The sequence below is a fragment of the Poeciliopsis prolifica genome, unplaced genomic scaffold, assembly GCF_027474105.1.
Source record: "Poeciliopsis prolifica strain line A6 unplaced genomic scaffold, Auburn_PproV2 SCAFFOLD006, whole genome shotgun sequence".
Taxonomy (NCBI): Eukaryota; Metazoa; Chordata; class Actinopteri; order Cyprinodontiformes; family Poeciliidae; genus Poeciliopsis; species Poeciliopsis prolifica.
The window spans coordinates 15,727,834-15,746,103 of record NW_026562381.1 but is presented as its reverse complement, the minus strand read 5'-3'; the positions used below and the strand labels follow the sequence as shown (position 1 = coordinate 15,746,103).

Here is an 18,270-nt window from a genome sequence, read left to right as displayed (position 1 = left end):
CACAGCTCATTGGCAGTAACCTGCATGATGCAATCTTTTTCAGTAGACATATGAGAGTGTTACTCCATATGGTGAAACTAGCATCATCAAGGACAACTATAGTCATGTTATAACAACCATTTTTTAAAACCTCCCTTGCCATCCAGCCGCAAAAGTGAACATGCAGGATGATTCAAAAGAGAGATGTTATTTTCCTGGATGACCTGACTGTTGTCTTGTCGTATAGACAAACACCTATAGTCAAGATGATAACTGCTGCAATATTAGCAGCAGTTACCGCTAACTGCCTGTGCAGGTTATGCCTGAAACAGTCGAGTTTCGCTTTTTTTTCTTTAAGCCCTTCCATTTCAGACATGGTCGTGCAGTAATTGGACACAGTCAGCATCAAGAGTCTTCTTTGGGCTCAGGATCAGTCTTCATAGATAGACTGTTGGATTTATGAAGTGCATGTGAATGTTTTCAGGATCACTTGACTTTTCTGTCAATTCAGGATCTTTAAGAACTTTAAAATGTCTGTCTTATTATGACCAATCTCTACAGCGATGGAGTGTTGCAACAGGCCTTGTTTTTGTCCCTCTGCCACATTCAGAGGTGTAAAAAAACAACAACAAAAAAACACTTTGCCTTTGCCACCAGGCAGTCATTAGTGTGTGGAAACAATTTGCTGACAGAACATGACAAGAAACTCATATTTAGACCCATATTTGGTTATAAACTTTGATCAAGTGGTGAAAATACTGAGTCTATATGAAATTTCAAATAACTTGCCTACTCTGTTTTGTCTTTTGCTCTCACTTCTTTGTCTTGTATTTGTAAGCTATACTAGTGACCTGAGAATGCTTCAGGCTCAAAATAGAGTAATTGTAGTAAAAATGTGTTGACTTGACATTTCTTCCTGGGTATTAAAAGTTGGATTTAGAGTTTATTCACAAGAGGCACAATGGTCAGATCAGTATCCTGGCAACAGACCCTGGATGTTTATTAAAAACAGCAATAATAGAAATGAGATTCCTTTCTATACTGTCAACTTCAGACAGCCAGGCAAGTACACAAGTCAAAACAAACCAAACCCCCTAATCTGTCAGCATGAAAAAATTCTTTTCTCCCCCGTCTGCATGTTCTTACATGCACTTTCTTCATATCCTCACAGAGCAGGTCTTATCAGGAGTTTCACTGACATTCTCTGTCAACAGCAACATCAAAACAGGGCATTATTCAGGTTATTACAACAGATTTTAATGACATTTAAGGTGATTCTGTCCAATAGAAATCAACATTAAAAAATCTACAACTTGGTTTCATCAACACAATGAATTTAACAGGACTGAGCATTCCTAAAAACACATTCAAGCTTTGGAATGTTAAGCCTAAATATTTCAGACAAACGACAGTTTACATGCACTAAATAGTCTGTTTTGTGTTATCACTTTGTAAGCTTTCCAGAAGATAACTGCAGTCAAAATACCATATAACAATTTCAGACAGTAGACATGATTAGTATATACTGCTACAAAGCTTATAACATTAATGAGTTCTAAGCTTTCTCAGGCCTCTTGAGAATCCCAACAAAGACTGCTGCTGTGTGTAGCTGTTTAAGGTTTTATGCATTTCAGGTAACAGTTTAACTAAATGATCAAACAAGACTTGTTTCTCAAATGCATTCCTAGGGATGCACAATATAATGGCAATAATATAAAATGCCATTATATTTATACATCAAAACATTTTAAACATGTTTTGATGTATCAGTGCCGGTCTGATGAATGAAACAGGACTGACATTAATCAACAATATTTATTGCCCTCTTATTTGCCTCTGCATTTTGGGAGAGGGTTGGCAATGTGGTATTTACTGGGCATGTGACAGTTTCAATGATACAGCATAATGTTGTTGGGGTTTTAATTTGGGCTGAGATTTACAGTCAGGATTAGTGATTATCTAAAACTCCAGAAGTGGATGAAGATGAAGGCCCTCAAATGTACAACTACAAAACAAAAAGTCCCCTGTTTGTATTTTGTTGGCAGTCTTTTATTGACCTTGTTGACATAATTTTGAGCTTTCCTCAAAATTTTGTAATATAATAAAGAAGCCTCAAGCTTAAAATATCTGGTATTAATGAACAATGCTAGTAGCAATTTCTCAGCAAGCTTTGTTTTTAGGGCAGTTTCACATTTTGTGCTTTGTTTTCAAGTACACATAAGCTAATATTCAGCTATCTTACTTGACTCTGCTTAACAGCAAATTAATGGATGTATTCAGAATCAATAACATATTAGCATGTTAGCAAAGAAACTATTTTCAGGTTTGTGCCCAAGTATTCTTGATCTTAATTAAATGTAGAAAAACCATCAATTCAGAGTTTGGCCTATAGATAATAGTTTCTCCACACTTGCATGGTGATTCAAAAAGAGTAATTTTGATATGCATGTTCATGAATGTACAAAATGGCTGCTGGCAAAGACATGACACAAGGATGCTGAGAAGTTTCTAATAAACTAACTTCAAAACACATTTTCCAAAGTTGTCTTTTGCATCTAGATGCAATACTGATTTATAACTTGGGCCTTTCTTCCCTTGAATAGTTGACATGTTTGTGACATTACTGCTTGTCAAGGCCTACTCTTTTAATATTAATATTCTTCTTATCTGCTGTGATTAAATACTAGTTTTTGCAGATAATATCAAGGAAAAACCAAAGAAAGAACAAAAAACAGCACCTTTAGAGAACATTTAGTCAATCAATGTGAAATATTAAAAGGCCTGCCAAAGTTAAACTGCTGCCAGTTTTCAACAAACAAGCTTCCTAAATTGCAGGGCTGGCAGTGAACCAGCTCTGAAGAAGCCTGAGGAGACCTCTGCCTGCTGCTGCCGCTACACACAGCCTGACCTTCTGCAGTTCCAGAGAACAGGACTTCCACTGTCCAAGTCATTTTAAAAGAAGCTTTTATCCTCTTCACTTTTAATGTAGCTTATGCATACCTGAGTGCAGAAAAAACATCAAGCAGGAAATCTGAATTCAATGTACAATCAAGCAGCTTTAAGATCAGAAAAGAAGATATTATTAGAGCATTAATAGTTTCATAGATTTTACAAACAGAAATGTAGATTCACTTCTATTACAACAACTTGACACTATCTGACCCCTTCTTTAAGCGTATGGAAAGCCAGATTACAAAGATCTGAACTAGATGTAGACCTGATCAAATCCAGTGCATGTCTTCAATATGGTCAAATTGGTCAGCAAAGACAGTAAAATTATGCATTTTATAAACCTTTTCATTTCCTCACCAAAACAAAACATGAAAGCAGAAAGTATAGAGGGCAAATATAGTAACATTTATACATCTTTCTCCTCCTTTTCATTCATGACACAGATGCATGGATGTTTTTATTTTGCTATATTTTTCATGCCATTTCAAGATAAAGTTAAAAATGATCAGATAAAACCTTTTTTCCATCCTTTTATAAAAGATGCCATCTGCCTGCATTAATATAAAACAAGTGTATGTATATTTTGTTATCATGCAGGGTAGTTTGGGCAAGTGTTGGTCATCTGAGAAACAGTTGTGTCACTTCCCAGAGTCTGATGGCTGCACACATTGTTAATGGGGTGAAGCCAGTATTTGTGTGTGAGAGCGTGCATGTGTGTGATGTTGTCTGAATGGGATGAGGACGAGGGGGTTTTAGGAATGTTGGACGCAGTGGGCACAGAGTAATGTGTATGACACACTGTGTGAGGAACAATGAAAGCAATCCCACTCAGTTCAAAAAGCTTCCATTCATGACAAACCTGAGTCATCTAAACCTCTCCAATTCAAAAAGACGGCCTTCTACTTTAGCTTTTTGTTTCAACAGCCAACAAACAGAAAAGGCTTATCTGGATGAAAACTGTATACCCATTATTTATGTTGTTCCTACAAGATTTCTCTGAACATACAATCTCTAAAAGAAGTGACTTCTACATGAAGACAATGAAAACAAGCTTAAAATAGCTGTTGTAACTATTCCAGGCCTGCAAGTGGTGCTATAACTCTTTAATGAAAAAGTAATAAAAACAGAGAAGGAGGCATGGAGCATCTGAATTTGAGGACCCTTTGATCGACTTGAAAACTTTATACAGGCATTAAAGGCTGGTATCCAGGAGCATCAAGATGTGTCAATGATCCAACACACCTGAAGCTAATAGCTGAATTACCTCCTCAGCATGCAGTCAAGTCCTCCAGAGTCCTGTAAATGACTTGATTATTTAACTCAAAATAAAACATCAAAGTACTTCATATCAATCATTTTTATAACAACTCCAAATGCTCAGTTTTTAATATATCTAGGTTTTAACTAACCCCTCTGTATTTCTATCACTAGCCTGTCACTTTCAACTTTTGCCAACATTGTGTTGTATAAGAACAACAATCTGAAAGGTATTCAGGGAATGGGTGGGAAGGATAGATTTTCAAGATCTGTAAGCACAAGAGACATGTTTTGTTTCTGTTCTTTTCAGTCATTTGTAATACTTCCAATATTCTGATAAAAGCCGCTGTGTTTCTTAAACAATTCTCACATTACAGCTTTATGACTGTCAGTCACGTTTCACTTAATCTCTTGGCAGTCAGAAAGAGTCCAGCTCCCCAGAGTGCCGGCTTAGAAAACTAGGAAACCAGCTCATCCTGCATGACCTAATTAGAAACATCCCCTGGATGGTGATGAAACATCAGTCACTGCCTTTTCCCTCAAAAGGTCCCATTTATCTGCTGTTAAAAGCTTCATGCACCTCAGGATAGAAAAAGGTTTCAGAATAACACATAATGCAATGACTTTAAGCTGATGGCAAGGGTACATATCCACAATACTATTTCATAACAGCAGCAAAAGAAGAGTTCTTGCACATTTGCAAATGTTTAATTATAGCTTCTGAACTGACCTGTATACAAAATGTAAGAGTCCTTACATGAATGCATAAATCCAGAATTAAATCAGCGGCAGGCAATGTGACCACCCAGCCTGTAAATGAGGACAATCAATAGTTTTGGCAGATTACAAGACAAGTGACGTAGAGCAACAAGGCTTATGTAACCTAACATATTTCTGGCTCACTTTTGATTTGTTGCTCCTGTTTAATTAAATAGAAGCGGGGTGTTCAACTAGAACGTAAACACTTTTCCTCTGTAGTGTGTTCAAAGAAACAACTCAAAACAGCTCCAGAGGCCCTACTTTTCCTGTCACAAGTAAGAAGGCCAGTAAATAACAAGAAGAAGGCATGAATAGCTTTACTATGAAGATGCTTTTAATCAACTTTGTTCTCCTTTAAGAGAATGGTGGTGAGTTCTCCTTTTACAAAGACAGATAAATTAGGTTTTACTTGTTCCTTAGCTTTTGTGTTCCCACTAAAGCCTAAAAGAATTACGACTCTGTAACTCAAGTAGGTCGACTTTCAACCAACTTTTGGCACTGGTGAAAACAAAGGAGCAAGCAGATTTAGGTTTCAGGTAAAAAAGCAAACATAATGCTAACTGTACTTAAAACTTGTGAAAGTCATAGATAAAGAGTTGGTTCTGTATTTTTGAAGTGAGGTTTTGGTGTAAAGTTATGAGGAGTTAATGTCTTAACTGCAGTATGTAGTAACTTTCCAGTGAAAATATTGTCATTGTTAATGCTAATTGCACTTTATGAATGCTTAAACATGATCTTGTACTACATGCATTTCCAAAATAGCAGACATTAGCAATTAACTTAATTGAGCCACCATAACATTGAATTTAAAGTTGACTTGGACTCCCCTTCTAAAGGGTCATCACATGAACAATTATTTTCTTGTCCAATTTCATGGGAGAAGGGGAAGTAAATGATTCTCTCCTTGTTTGGGTTATAGTAATTTACACCAACTGGTTGTTATTGTGACATTGTGCGCTTCCTTAAGATTCCCTGTAATACTTCTTAACAGTCCAAGCTAGTAAAAGGAGTTAATGGTGATTTCAGAGTTGGTGTTTTTTATTTAAAGTTGTCAACCACAGACCATACTTCTGTCAGAGATGTGCATATTCTTATGTTTAAACTTCCATTTGACTTGTTAATGTTACAGATCTGAAGTTAATTAATGATCTATAACAACCTGTATGTTATAGGTTGTTATAGATTTTATAGATTGTTATCGATTTTTATACTGCTACTCTTGTAGCAGTATAAAAATCACCACAAACTGAAATCAGCATTAAATTAATGTGGATCATTTCAAAACTTAACTTGCTTCTTTATTCTATCTCTGTTTAGATAGCTTGATTCCCAAAGCACTTTGGGTTCTTCAAAACCCAAAACTAATTTAATGAAGTAATAAAAAAGCCAAAAATGTCCCTCTTGTATTAATTATTTTCAGAAGAATGTTTTTCCAATGTTTTTAGGCTTAAAAGATCAAAGCCTAACACTAAGGCACTTTATGTGTTGTCGCCTATCAGTTCATTCTCAGGGTGACCCTTTTATTAGATTTACTTCTAAGCGTGCTAAGTAACAACCCTACCTAACAGCTTCCCTGCAGAGAATGACTGTGCAGCCTGGCACACGGCCGGCTGCCTCTCTTTAAGACGGCACTGTGTGTGCGTGTGTGAGTGCTGCACCACAGTTTGAATGCTAGCCTGCTTTAATCTCTCTTGTTGAAAGCTTTCTCTTTCAGAGCATGAACACACACACACACAGCAGTTGAACAAGATGACTCTGTTCACCTTGTCACAGACAGTCTTCAGACATCAGACAGGAGACACACACTCTGAGGCGTACCCACAGACACACAAACAGTGAGCAGATGACATGCTGGGTGGGTTGTGTTCTTCACAGGCATTTAAAAATTGAATTGATCTTTATTTTTTACTGTTTTAATTTGGTCATGCAGGAGGAATCAAGGAGAGAAATAGGAGGGAAATCAATCTGTCATAATAAAAACTTGATACATGTTCACAGATGTAGTTTTAGCTTCAGACATCCGGAGTGATGAGAGAGAAAAATCCTACACCATTTCTAAAGTTTTCTGGTAGATTTCATCAGATTTGTATTTAAATTCAGTAGAAAAATATAATAATGAAATGTTCAAGATGCTCATCCAGCCTTCTGTTCAATGGTTGAAAGAAAAGTGTACGTCATGTGCCATGCTCTGTTCATCACCCAAAATACTGGATTACTAAAATGCCACAGAACATCTGACAAATATAAAAAGGAATGTACAAATAAAAGAAAAATGTTTAGTTTTATTTATTTAGTAGATATTTTAGCTGTGCCACTTGTCATTTTTGTTAAAGACAAATTTTCTTAACCTTCTATATTTTTCCACTTCGATCACTACTGCAATCAATAAAATAGTTTAAGGCTTTTATACATCCTGGCAAAATGTGACATCTAATGTGGCCAGAACAATTCATTTGAAATATATAAAAAACTTTTCCAGAAATACTATTGTCTAAGTTGTGATGAGAATAACAGAATAACGCTGCTGTCACCAAGTCCAGCAACCACCTAGTTTAAATATATTTGGTTGTGAAATGAAGAACCTGGAGACGTCACCAAATAAGGTCAACCTTCCTTACGTCAGACAGATAGAGCTTTAAAACATCCACATTGCTTCTACTGAACATGAACAGCAACCATTCAATTCACTGCTTTATCTGGAGGCTCTTCGAGAACAAATCATTTAAAAAGTCAGCTACAGGTAGAACAGACATCATCCTTTCCAACTGTTACATTGAGGCAATGCTTCACTGGTTTACCAATTACTGCCATCAAAATGTCACTGAATCAACATGAGCTAGATAAGCATTATTTAAAATGCATTCAAAGTATTGAATGCATTTCAATAATTTGTGTGTGAATCATAAATGTTAGATTTGTGATCCACACAAGTCTAAAATCGTACTGTACAAATAATTTCAGTTTTGCACTTTATTCAGAAGCATTTCATCCACTGAAATAGACTGACACTCTCATTTTCTTGCATCTAACATAATGAGGCCAAGAGATCTCTACATTTGATTTAAAAATGTTAAATTATTAAATTACAGAAATAAATTTAAATCTGCTGTTCATAGGTTTTGATCAACTTAAGAAGTGATAAATATGACTAACATCGACATGTGTCCCCATGTTTCATAAGCTAAACATTAACTGAAAAAGGACTGGAAAGAGCAGTTTTACTGGTTCCCATAAACTACCAAAAAGAAGTCAAATGAAAGGGGTGAAAAGGTCAAACGTTGATTTGCATTTGATTTGTGAGCTCAGTGAGAATATTTGCAAATGTTGATTTCAAACTTGCACTCTGATGCTTCACAGGAGCAAAAAGCCACAAAAGCAGACAATTAAAGAAAGCAATTCTCATTACAGTCGAGGAAAAACTGAAACCCCCAACAACATAAGGATAACTATGAAACAAACTACTTAATGTACGTAACTTATGTGGAAATTTACAACTAAAAATAAAAATGTTGTAGCTCAAGTTACAAACTACTATCATTTTACAAACTACTAACACTTTGTCCTGATCAAACTTGCTGAAATAATTACAATTGCAGACTTTTTTCTGTTTTTATGAGATCAACTCTGGGGGAAAATGTCCATTTGCTGTCTAATATAATACAGGATATAGTTGCCAGAAAAATAATCAGTACAAATCACTATCTCTGAGAGGTCAGAATGGTGTCTAACTAATAAATCTCCCTGCACTGTGTCCCTATACAGAAATTCAGAAGGAAATGGTTTCTGAAGAAGAAATAATGCTACACCCATGTGGCTCTCTGCCAGTGGTTGTCTGGGTGGGTTGTGTTCTTCTCTGTCTTTTACAACCAGTGTAAAAGGAGCTCTAACGCAAGATCTAGTTTGGTACTTGCAGATAAAAGTTGATGATATCTTTCAAACACGTTTCCTCAGTGGTGCCATTTTCACTAATTCAACTGTGTCAAGATAGCAGTGATTTGCAACACAACTTGAAAAGATTGACAGATTCTTACTGAGTGGCGGGCAGAAATTTGCATTTGTGAGTTGGTGATTGCCACAGAATTAACTTTCATCTGTCACTTTCACAAGTCTATTTGAGCTGCACAACACTTAAGACAAAAATAATAATAATAATAATAATATCTCCAATGACCAATCCTTCAGCTCACACTACATTATTATTCGTCATAGCTCAGCTGTGCAGAATAAACATTATGCACTGGAAGAAAAAATTAATAATTCTTGAGATAATTTTCTCCAGTTCCGTGACTCATAATAGTTACTTAAAAAACACATTTTAGGAAATGATAACAACTAACTGCTAGCTCAGATCTTCAACAGAGTCCATGTCTGGTTCATGTTAATGTGTACTCGAAGATGCAAATTCCTGTCGTCTGCTCTCTGTTATCATTGAAAAAATGACACTCCTAGCAGACTAAACATTTATTCTTAAATACTATGTTTCAAATGTTGGTCTTCAACACAGTTTTTCATTAATCTTATTTTAAATCAAACATTGCAATTCTGAAAACAAAGAAGTGCTACCTTAAACAACAACATGAAAAACACTACAAATTGATGATTAAATATTTTAGAGAACATAAAAACTATGCACACCCTGATTTCATAAATCATGGTGGTAAAGGTAGGGATGTCTTTGTACATCATGGGTCTAAACCTCATAAGAGCACTAGTGATGAATGGAGCATCCTTCAAGTTGCCTAAATCCTTCTCAGACCGACACTTCCTTCTAAAATTACATTCTTCAACAGCTTGTAGTCATAGCAATGCAGCCCAAGTACTCCAACGGTAACTGCCAAGAAAGCTCAACCCTTAACATTACGGTCCATTCTGTAGGCTGAAATTACAAAGAACCGAAACTGCAAATGATATCATGCAGCAGGTCGTAACTAAACACAGACAGAGTAATTGCAGATGTTTGTTGAGCTCAAATAAATCATTTAACCAACTGCAACAATGAGGGCGAATTTGTGAAAATTTTATGTTTAAGTAGATTTTTGCTTACATAAGTTGATAAACAAACCAAGTAGATATGTTCAAGATTTTATGCTTTCTGAGGCCGACCTCTGCTCAAGGAAACAACGTCCTGAACAACAACAAGCCTCTAATTACAGCTTAAGAGCCAGTCGATTATAATGAATTAAAAATGTGACTGAAGTGTACATTTGAACATAAAAGATACCTTATCAATCTGACCAGAAAAAATATCTGCATTCTTTTACATCTCACAGGGAACAGTTTGTGTGAGTCAACAACGAAGACTAAACACCGGGCGGACGGCAGCCTTGGTAAACAACCATGCATCATGGTCCGCCTTCTTTGACATCCCTCCATCTGGGCTCCTCTTCGTTTCCATAGAAAAAAAAGTAACGGTGAATTTCTTTAATTTGTTCTACTAGAGAAAAATGTTTAACTTAAAAAACAAACAAGACCTTAAATGGTGTCTTTCATAAAGCCCTCAGAGAATTTCAGTTAAATAAAAACTGATTGAAATTTTAAGGCCAATTTCCAGTTTCTGTAAAGTTTTGATTTGCAACCTGTGTAGTACATTCACTGAAGAAAGGTCAAATTTTTGAGTTTTTGGTGGTTCAATCAGTGGTGAGTGTAGATAAAACGTATTATAAGAATTCTTTAAAATTCGAAAATAAAAATCAGTTCTTTAAGAATTTTAAAGAGTGTTTTAGCGGTGTAAAGAAAATAAAAATGCTTCTAAAAGCAAATCGGACAAATTTGCTTTTAGAATCAAAAACAAAATATCTAAACATAATTTTGAATAGCTTTTAAAAGAAGAATATGTTTAGAAATCTTTAGTGGATACAAGTTGCTTGAAAGCATGCAAATGTCAAGTAGAGAGTTCACTTAATCCACATTAGATTATGGTGTTAGAAGTTGATTATTTATATGCACATCAGTAATCAATTTAGCAGTGGTTGATTATTTATGTGCTCATCCATCATCATACTGAGAGTTATTCAGGTTTCCCCTTTGCTCTAGAAGGGTGAGCTCTTTTTGCCAGCACTCATCCTGTTTTGCACAGACTGTGCCAGAGCTGTTGCCAGATCCTGACAGAAACAAGCAACCTGATCCAAAACAAAAGACTGGATCAAAGTCCATTAACAAAGAGCAAGAATTACTTAGACAAAGGCCTGGATCAGGAAGCAGCAAATTTCAACAGGTGACATGAAATCCTGTCACAGGGCAATAAAAATGCATAGATGTATAATCCAAGATGAGAAAAATGTACACATCTTATTTTCATTTTCAACCCTTTTTCCCCCATCAGTGTATGTCATAATTGGGTTTATAATAGCAGTAAGTCTAAATATAGTATACACAGTAATATAAACATCGAAGATAATCTCTAAACATGCCTGACCTGTCTGCTCAGAGCAGAGTCAATTGGCATGTCAAGAATATCACTTTTCCGTTCAGGCATCTTTATATTATTCCAAAGTTTCCAAATGTGTATTTACTTGGCTAGGAAAAGGGACTCCCAACCTGCTCACACATGCTCAGGAAAAAAAAAACATTGAGTCAAGAAACCTTGTTTAGACTAGAACGTGTTGGAGAACAGCCAACAAACAAACCAATCCAGACAGATGTCACCTTGCTGATCACGTATTAAGACTGAAATCAAATCATTCCACTTTGTAATCACTCAAACTCATGTTTGAAAGCTATCTGAACAAACAAAATTAACAGACTGACTAATCCCATTTTGAGACAGATTTTTTAGCTGAAAGCTAAATGGACCCAACAGTAATCAAGCTGCCAGTAAAACATGGCTTGATTTCTGGGGCTTCAGTTCAGTATAGGTTTTGGATTAGACAACATTACATAATTTGCATTTTTTCTTGTTCTAATTTGTTTCTAATAATTCTAGTTGCCTGTTTTGCAATAAATTTGTCTTCAGTTCAGAAAAATCTCCATAACTGTTGAAATGACACAACCTGTCATTTGTTATAATTTCACATGATTCTGTTAGAGGCAGAACTTGTCTGAACTGCCAGTTAGAGAAAAGCCAATTCATCAAACTACTGAGACGCTTCAGAGAAAAGAAGACACAATAAGGCGGTTTCATTAGGTTTCTGTTCAAGCAAAACACCCCATGGCTGTTCGACACAAATCATTCAACCTGACCAACTGGGGGCGTCTGCTCTCTTCAAAGGGCCAGTCAGACTCCTCTGAAGTTCAGAGGAACTTTAGCACCATCATTAGAGAGGGTTGCGAGTGTGAAGAAGCACCATCAAAGACGTAATAATTGCAGGTGTCGATGCTTCACTGCAGTTCTGGATTGTTCCAAAGAATGCTGCTGTATGCCTTTTGTCTAGCAGTTGTAGCTGAGGAATATTTTACATGACTAGTTTGTCATTTCAACACGATAATTATTGTTTTCAAACATAACATTTTCATTACATTATGACCATCTGTCTAATAATGTGTTAGCTACCCTTTTGCTAAAAGACATCCCTGAACCTTTGACGCAAGGACGCCAACAGGCCCTAGAAGGTGTGCTGTAGTTTTCAGAACCAACATGTTAGCAAAGCCTTCATGTCATGCAAGTTGTGAGACTCATTGAAATTGTGGGAACTTCAAGTCCATGTTAACGCCTCATACTTATTGTTGTGGTACTTAAACTGTTCCTGAACTATTCTTGCTTTGTAACAGGGAGCATTATTGTGCTTAAAGAGGTCACAGCCATCAGGGAATACTGTTACGAAGGGTGTACGCAGTATACAACAATACTTGATGGTGGGATGTGTCAAAATAACACCCACATGAATGGCAGATGTCCAGGGTTTTCCAGTCCAAGATTGGCAAAAGTATCACAGTGTCTCTACTTTCTTGTCATCTTCCCATGGTGTATTGTTCATAGTCCCATTTGTTCCCAAGTAAATAAGGCACCTAGGCATCAAACAAGTTTAAAAGAAAACGTATTTAGTCAGACCAAGCCGTTTCTCCACTGCTTCCTGGTGCAGTTTTGATATTCATGCACCCATTATTAGGGTTTTCTGCAGTAAACAAGAGTCAGCATAGGCAGTCTGACTAGCCTTTAGCTATGCAGGTCCAAATGTAATGCACTGTGTAACACCTCAGTATAATCAGCCATAGTAGTTCAGCTCCTGGACTGGACTACAGGCAGTCTTCACTCCTTCATTAGTAAGACTGAATTACCCATGAACCCGTCGGCTGTTCTCTAGCTACTGACCACAACAGACCAACGACAAGTTGCTCTGGTTATAATTTTGCCATCACAATGTGCCCCAGCCATGGAGGTTAAACCTAGAATCCAGCGATTCTAGGTTTACATAAATTCTAGGTTAACATGGGTTTGATTGCAAGGCTGCAATCAAACCCATTTATCAATGGTTAAGTCTCACTATAGCCAATTAATGTCTGGCTCATTTCTAGCCAATAAGGGCATTTCTCCATTGGCAGTTTTTCTCACTGTTAATCATGCTTAGATTTTCTGTTTGTAATTTTAAAGGAAATGTAATAGTTTTTGTTACAAAAAATAAAGTCTGTGTCAACCTCCCATCGTTGAGTTCATCAAACATCTGTGAAAAATTATTTTCACATCTAATCCTTGCAAGACACATCCCAGTAGTTCATGACAAGCCCTTTGACTGCCACAGCTTTACTTCAATTGACACACAACCCACAGTTGAAGCATGAATCGGTTCAAGATTTAACCATGGTGAGACCACCAGGACAGGCAGACAGCGAGGCACGAATCTGGCTTTGAAAGCAGATGCAGGGGTCTCTGTGTGGTTGGATGATGAATGGCAGGTTTTAAATTATTCTCACCTGCCAAAACAAAATAAGTAAAAGGTGATCCATGTAAGGGGGAAAAAAGAAGTCAGCCTAATTATGTTTGGCATGAACTAGCTCCACAATGGCTGTAGGAAGTAATCATGCATGTCTTTCTCAGTCACGTCTGCACCATGTGAGCAAAATTTCAAACTGTGAGCTAAACACCCTTCGTAAAACAAAAGTTAGCTTCAATCTCAACAAACTGCTGAGAAGATACACAACCAAACATGCCAGACTCAACTGTTTACTATTGTTTGATTTGTCTGTGACAATAGATGACAAACTGGGGAAACTGCTGGCATAACCTCTTGCATCAGGTGCTGACATTTTACCTGGTGCAGCAGTTGGATATAACTGGATGTTGACTGAAACTGTGTGTTTAGGTTCAATCAGGAGCGAGTGACTGTCAGCTGGTGTGTGGGGATAATGAAGTCAGATCCCAAGGGAGAAAGCTGAGAGGAGAACAACAAAAAAGCAGTTTCAGTTCACTTCCACTGATCTGCTCTCAGCCTCATGAATTCTAGGTCAGTGGTGGCTTTTTAAAGATGTGACATGGCCCTCTGAGGAGTTTGGAGTTGCTAAATAGGCCTGCAAGGCACCTGACACTTTTATCTGTGTCTTTTTAATGTAGATAACATGGAGTGTTGTGAGCATATACAAATATCAAAATTAGAAATATGGAACAGAGATGCACCAATCAACCAGAAGTGAATGGGACATACAATTTGCATTTGGAAATAAGCTTGTAATTTATTTTTTTTCTGTTGGATTCAGAACTATTACATCTTTTAAGGAACTTGGGGATCATTTGTCACAATTGTAAAATAAATCAAATCTGTTAAAATCAAAATTGGCTGATCAGACCTCTGAGAAAGATGGAAATGATCAGAAAAAAAGTGCATTCTAGCAACAAGCCTTAGATTTTCCCTTGGCATGTGGATTAGGTACATTAATAGCTAAAAAACAAAAAGAAGGCATGTTTCAGTGGAGTTTCTTGTATTTTTTTAATCACTTCACTTCCAGAAGTTTCCCCACTGTTAATGTATTTTATCTGTCTCATTCCAAGTTGGACTCCAGTCTCACCACATCGGACAGCAGGTTCTACTGGGCAACCGTGAAGGCCACATGAACAGAGAACATCGGGTACGGTCCAAGACAGTCAAACGTTTTATGCCACAGGGTAATAAAACTATGCCTCATCAAAATGTTTCCATTTTAATTTTCACTTCATAAGAGAAGTTAAAATCATGAAGCAGTTATCAGTCAGCTGTGATTTGACCAGAGGTCAGCTGACAGCAGGATGTTGGCAAACTTTAAATTCTCCCTGAACAAAATCTCGCTTGTGTGTGATTATTGTTGACTGGGCCTGCAATGGGGCAAAAATCCATTCCACATGATGCATTCATTGTTTTCAGCCAAACACGCACCAGGTCACTTTAAACAGCCACTGGACAACAGCAAGGCCGTTCTGCAAATTTGAGGAGGGCCTGGACAAAATAACTGAAACTGTTCCTATACGATTGGTGTTATATTCAGCTTATGTTTAAAGGGTAAAAGTTAGGATTTAGGTTATGCATGCGGCTACAATGAACCTGCAAAGGATTTTTTTTTTTGTATTTCTTATTTCAACAGGTGAAGAAACAATCAAATAAAGTGCACTTTAAACAGGAGGCTACATAAAGGCCACGCTATATCAACAAACACCTGCAGGTTCTGATGAGGTGATTCAGCATTCGGGTTTGAACTCACCTCGATCCATTTCTGAGCCTCCAGAAACGCAGAGTCGGCGGCCCACTCCGACACAGGGTGATGCTGATGAGACTGTCCAAGGTCTGCAACCGGACTGGCCATGGACGAAGGACTCGGCTCTTCTCTTTAAGTATGAACGCCTTAAAGAAAATGTGCAAAAGCCGCGATATTCCTCTGAAATGAGTGAAGAGTCGCGTCAGTGTTGCAGTTTCCTTCCGTTGACGCTGTAGATGTTCCAGCAGCAGCAGCAGCACCGGCGGCCAGGCAAACGAACCAGTTTGTGCACTTCACAGAGTCACTCCTGCTGGAGTGTTTGCAGCGTCAAGTTACACGAGTTATCTACCGACCTGAGGCTTGAAGCCTTCGTAATAAAACAGCTTGCAGACAGACTCTGTGAAAGCATATTGGATCGGCAGAGGAATGAAGAACAGAGCTAAAACTCTCCACGTTCACAACATTTTCGTTCACTTTTGTACAATTTGGAGACATTTTCAATCGGTCAGGGAAATTGGGAGGGGAAGCTTTCGCCACGCTTATTCTTCAGAGGCTTTACAGTGTGCTCTTATTTTTATACAGACCAACTTCCGGTCACACTCTCGTTGTTTTCATGTCACTTGACGGTAGTTTAAGACTCGCACACCGCAGTATTGCTCCAACGGTCCAAAATACACACAGCAGCGCCGCTCCACCGGCAGCCAATGAGGGCAGCAGCACGCTGGGGATCACACACCCACTTTCACATGTGGGGCAAAAACCACCAGAGGATCTCACTGATTTAGAGCAAAGGTTTCAAACCTGAAGTTTACAACTAAGTCATAGAATTGACACAATGATCCACATTTATTGCCTAAATAGTTTAAAAAGAAAGATTTATGTATGAAAAAAATCAAACTTTTCCAATTACATACAAACCACAACTGCAATGCACATAAAATATGGTGCAATTGCATCTATATGAGCTCATTTAAGTCTTTAAAATATGAGAATTGACACATAACCATATTTTTGTCTTTCTGGTGACATCATTAAAAAATCTTAAATGAAATGCAAGCAAGAACGTTCTTGGTTCAAATTCCAAAGTGAGATGTTTCTACATGTATTTTGCATGTTTTCCCTGAGTATGTGTGGGTTGTCTCCGGCTGCTTCCCACAGCCCAAAACTCACAACTGTTTGGTCCTCAGGTGTGTGTGAGTGGTTGTTTTTTTTCCTGTGCATTCTTGCTGCCCTGTGATGGACTGTTGATCTGACCTGGGAGAACCATAAATCTCCCCCACTGACACCTTTGACCCTGCAAAGATGAATAATCAGTTACCCAGTACATAAGGAATCTTTAATACTTCATGTTTCAGGGCGTTTCAATTACCATAGTGCCATATTTTAAAGCTGTAAATGCTGAATATTAAGCCCGCAACTCTTCCTAATATATATATATATATATAATAATATATATATATATATATATATATATATATATATATATATATATATATATATATATATATATATATATATATATATATATATTAATTCCCTTCTCACCCACCGCGGGTGGTTCTTATCCTCTGAGCTCGGGTCCTCTACCAGAGGCCTAGGAGCTTGAAGGTCCTGCGCAGTATCTTGGCTGTGCCAAGGACTGCACATTTCTGGACTGAGATGTCTGATGTTGTTCCTGGGATCTGTTGTAGCCATTGCTCCAGTTTGGGGGTTACTGCCCCGAGGGCCCCGATGACCACCCCAAATCCAGCACCCTGAGACTGTACACGAGCCGCAAGGACGGAGGCAGAGGACTAGTGAGTGTGAGAACCACTGTCCAGGACGAAACAACTAAGATCCATAGATACATCAGGGACAAAGCCTCAACAGACAATGTGCTCAGTGAATGTCTCAGACAACAGGAAACGGAGGTTGAGGTGCCAGAGATACCAACATGGGAGGACAAGCCCCTACATGGGATGTACACCAGCAAATAACCCAAGTGGCTGATATCAGTGAATCCTACCAATGGCTGGAAAAAGCTGGACTCAAGGACAGCACAGAGGCCCTCATCCTGGCCGCCCAGGAACAGGCCCTAAACACCAGAGCAATAGAGGCCCAGATCTACCACACCAGACAAGACCCAAGGTGTAGGTTGTGCAAGGAGGCGCCTGAGACAGTCCAGCACATCACAGCAGGGTGCAAGATATTGGCAGGGAAAGCGTACATGGAACGACATAACTCTACAGAAAGTAATCCGGTTTTAGTTAGTAAGCTACTGCGGATCTCTGCTGACATCTTGTGGAAATATGCAGCAGTACAGAAAAAGAGCAGCAGGACGTCTTCCTCCTTCTCTTGCGTTTCCATGAATTCTGCATCCTGGATCTCATAAACAATGACGGTTTCTCGTCCTCTCTTATGTAAATGTGGAGAAAAACTGCAGTTTGACCAGCAGAATGCGGCATATTTAGTCATTTAGCTTAATTTCTGCAAACTGTTTTTCCATAAATACGATAGAAGAAGAAAACGATCTGAATGATCTTCTTAGAATTATTTTTAAAAGAAGCAAAAATGGAAATAAATTAATTTTAAATTTAAATGCAAAAAGAAAAAAAATATTCAAAAGGAAAATTTGTTTTATGACATACATAAACTACATATTGACAAATCTGAAGCACATTTGTTTTATTCTAACATAGTGGTAAACCAGGCGATAATTTTTTTGATGTTAATTGTGTCAATATTTAA

At 37.7% G+C, this 18,270-nt stretch overlaps 1 protein-coding gene and 1 long non-coding RNA gene across 12 annotated transcripts in view; one reads left to right on the top strand and one right to left on the bottom strand.

Annotated features, from left to right (window-relative positions):
- Nucleotides 1–15,837, bottom strand: part of LOC129360395 (LIM and calponin homology domains-containing protein 1-like) — a 67,551-nt gene extending 51,714 nt beyond the window's left edge. For all 11 annotated transcript variants that reach the window (XM_055030573.1, XM_055030572.1, XM_055030576.1 and 8 more), the window contains exon 1: nucleotides 15,550–15,837. In XM_055030573.1, the coding sequence (XP_054886548.1) occupies nucleotides 15,550–15,651 (102 nt within the window). In that variant the 5' untranslated portion in view covers nucleotides 15,652–15,837. The remainder of the gene's footprint in view (nucleotides 1–15,549) is intronic.
- LOC129360396 (uncharacterized) lies at nucleotides 9,783–14,942 on the top strand. Its single transcript, XR_008606039.1, has 4 exons — nucleotides 9,783–9,868; nucleotides 10,218–10,352; nucleotides 14,184–14,324; nucleotides 14,867–14,942. It is a non-coding gene; the product is annotated as an uncharacterized LOC129360396 (long non-coding RNA).
- Nucleotides 15,838–18,270: the final 2,433 nt, after the last annotated feature.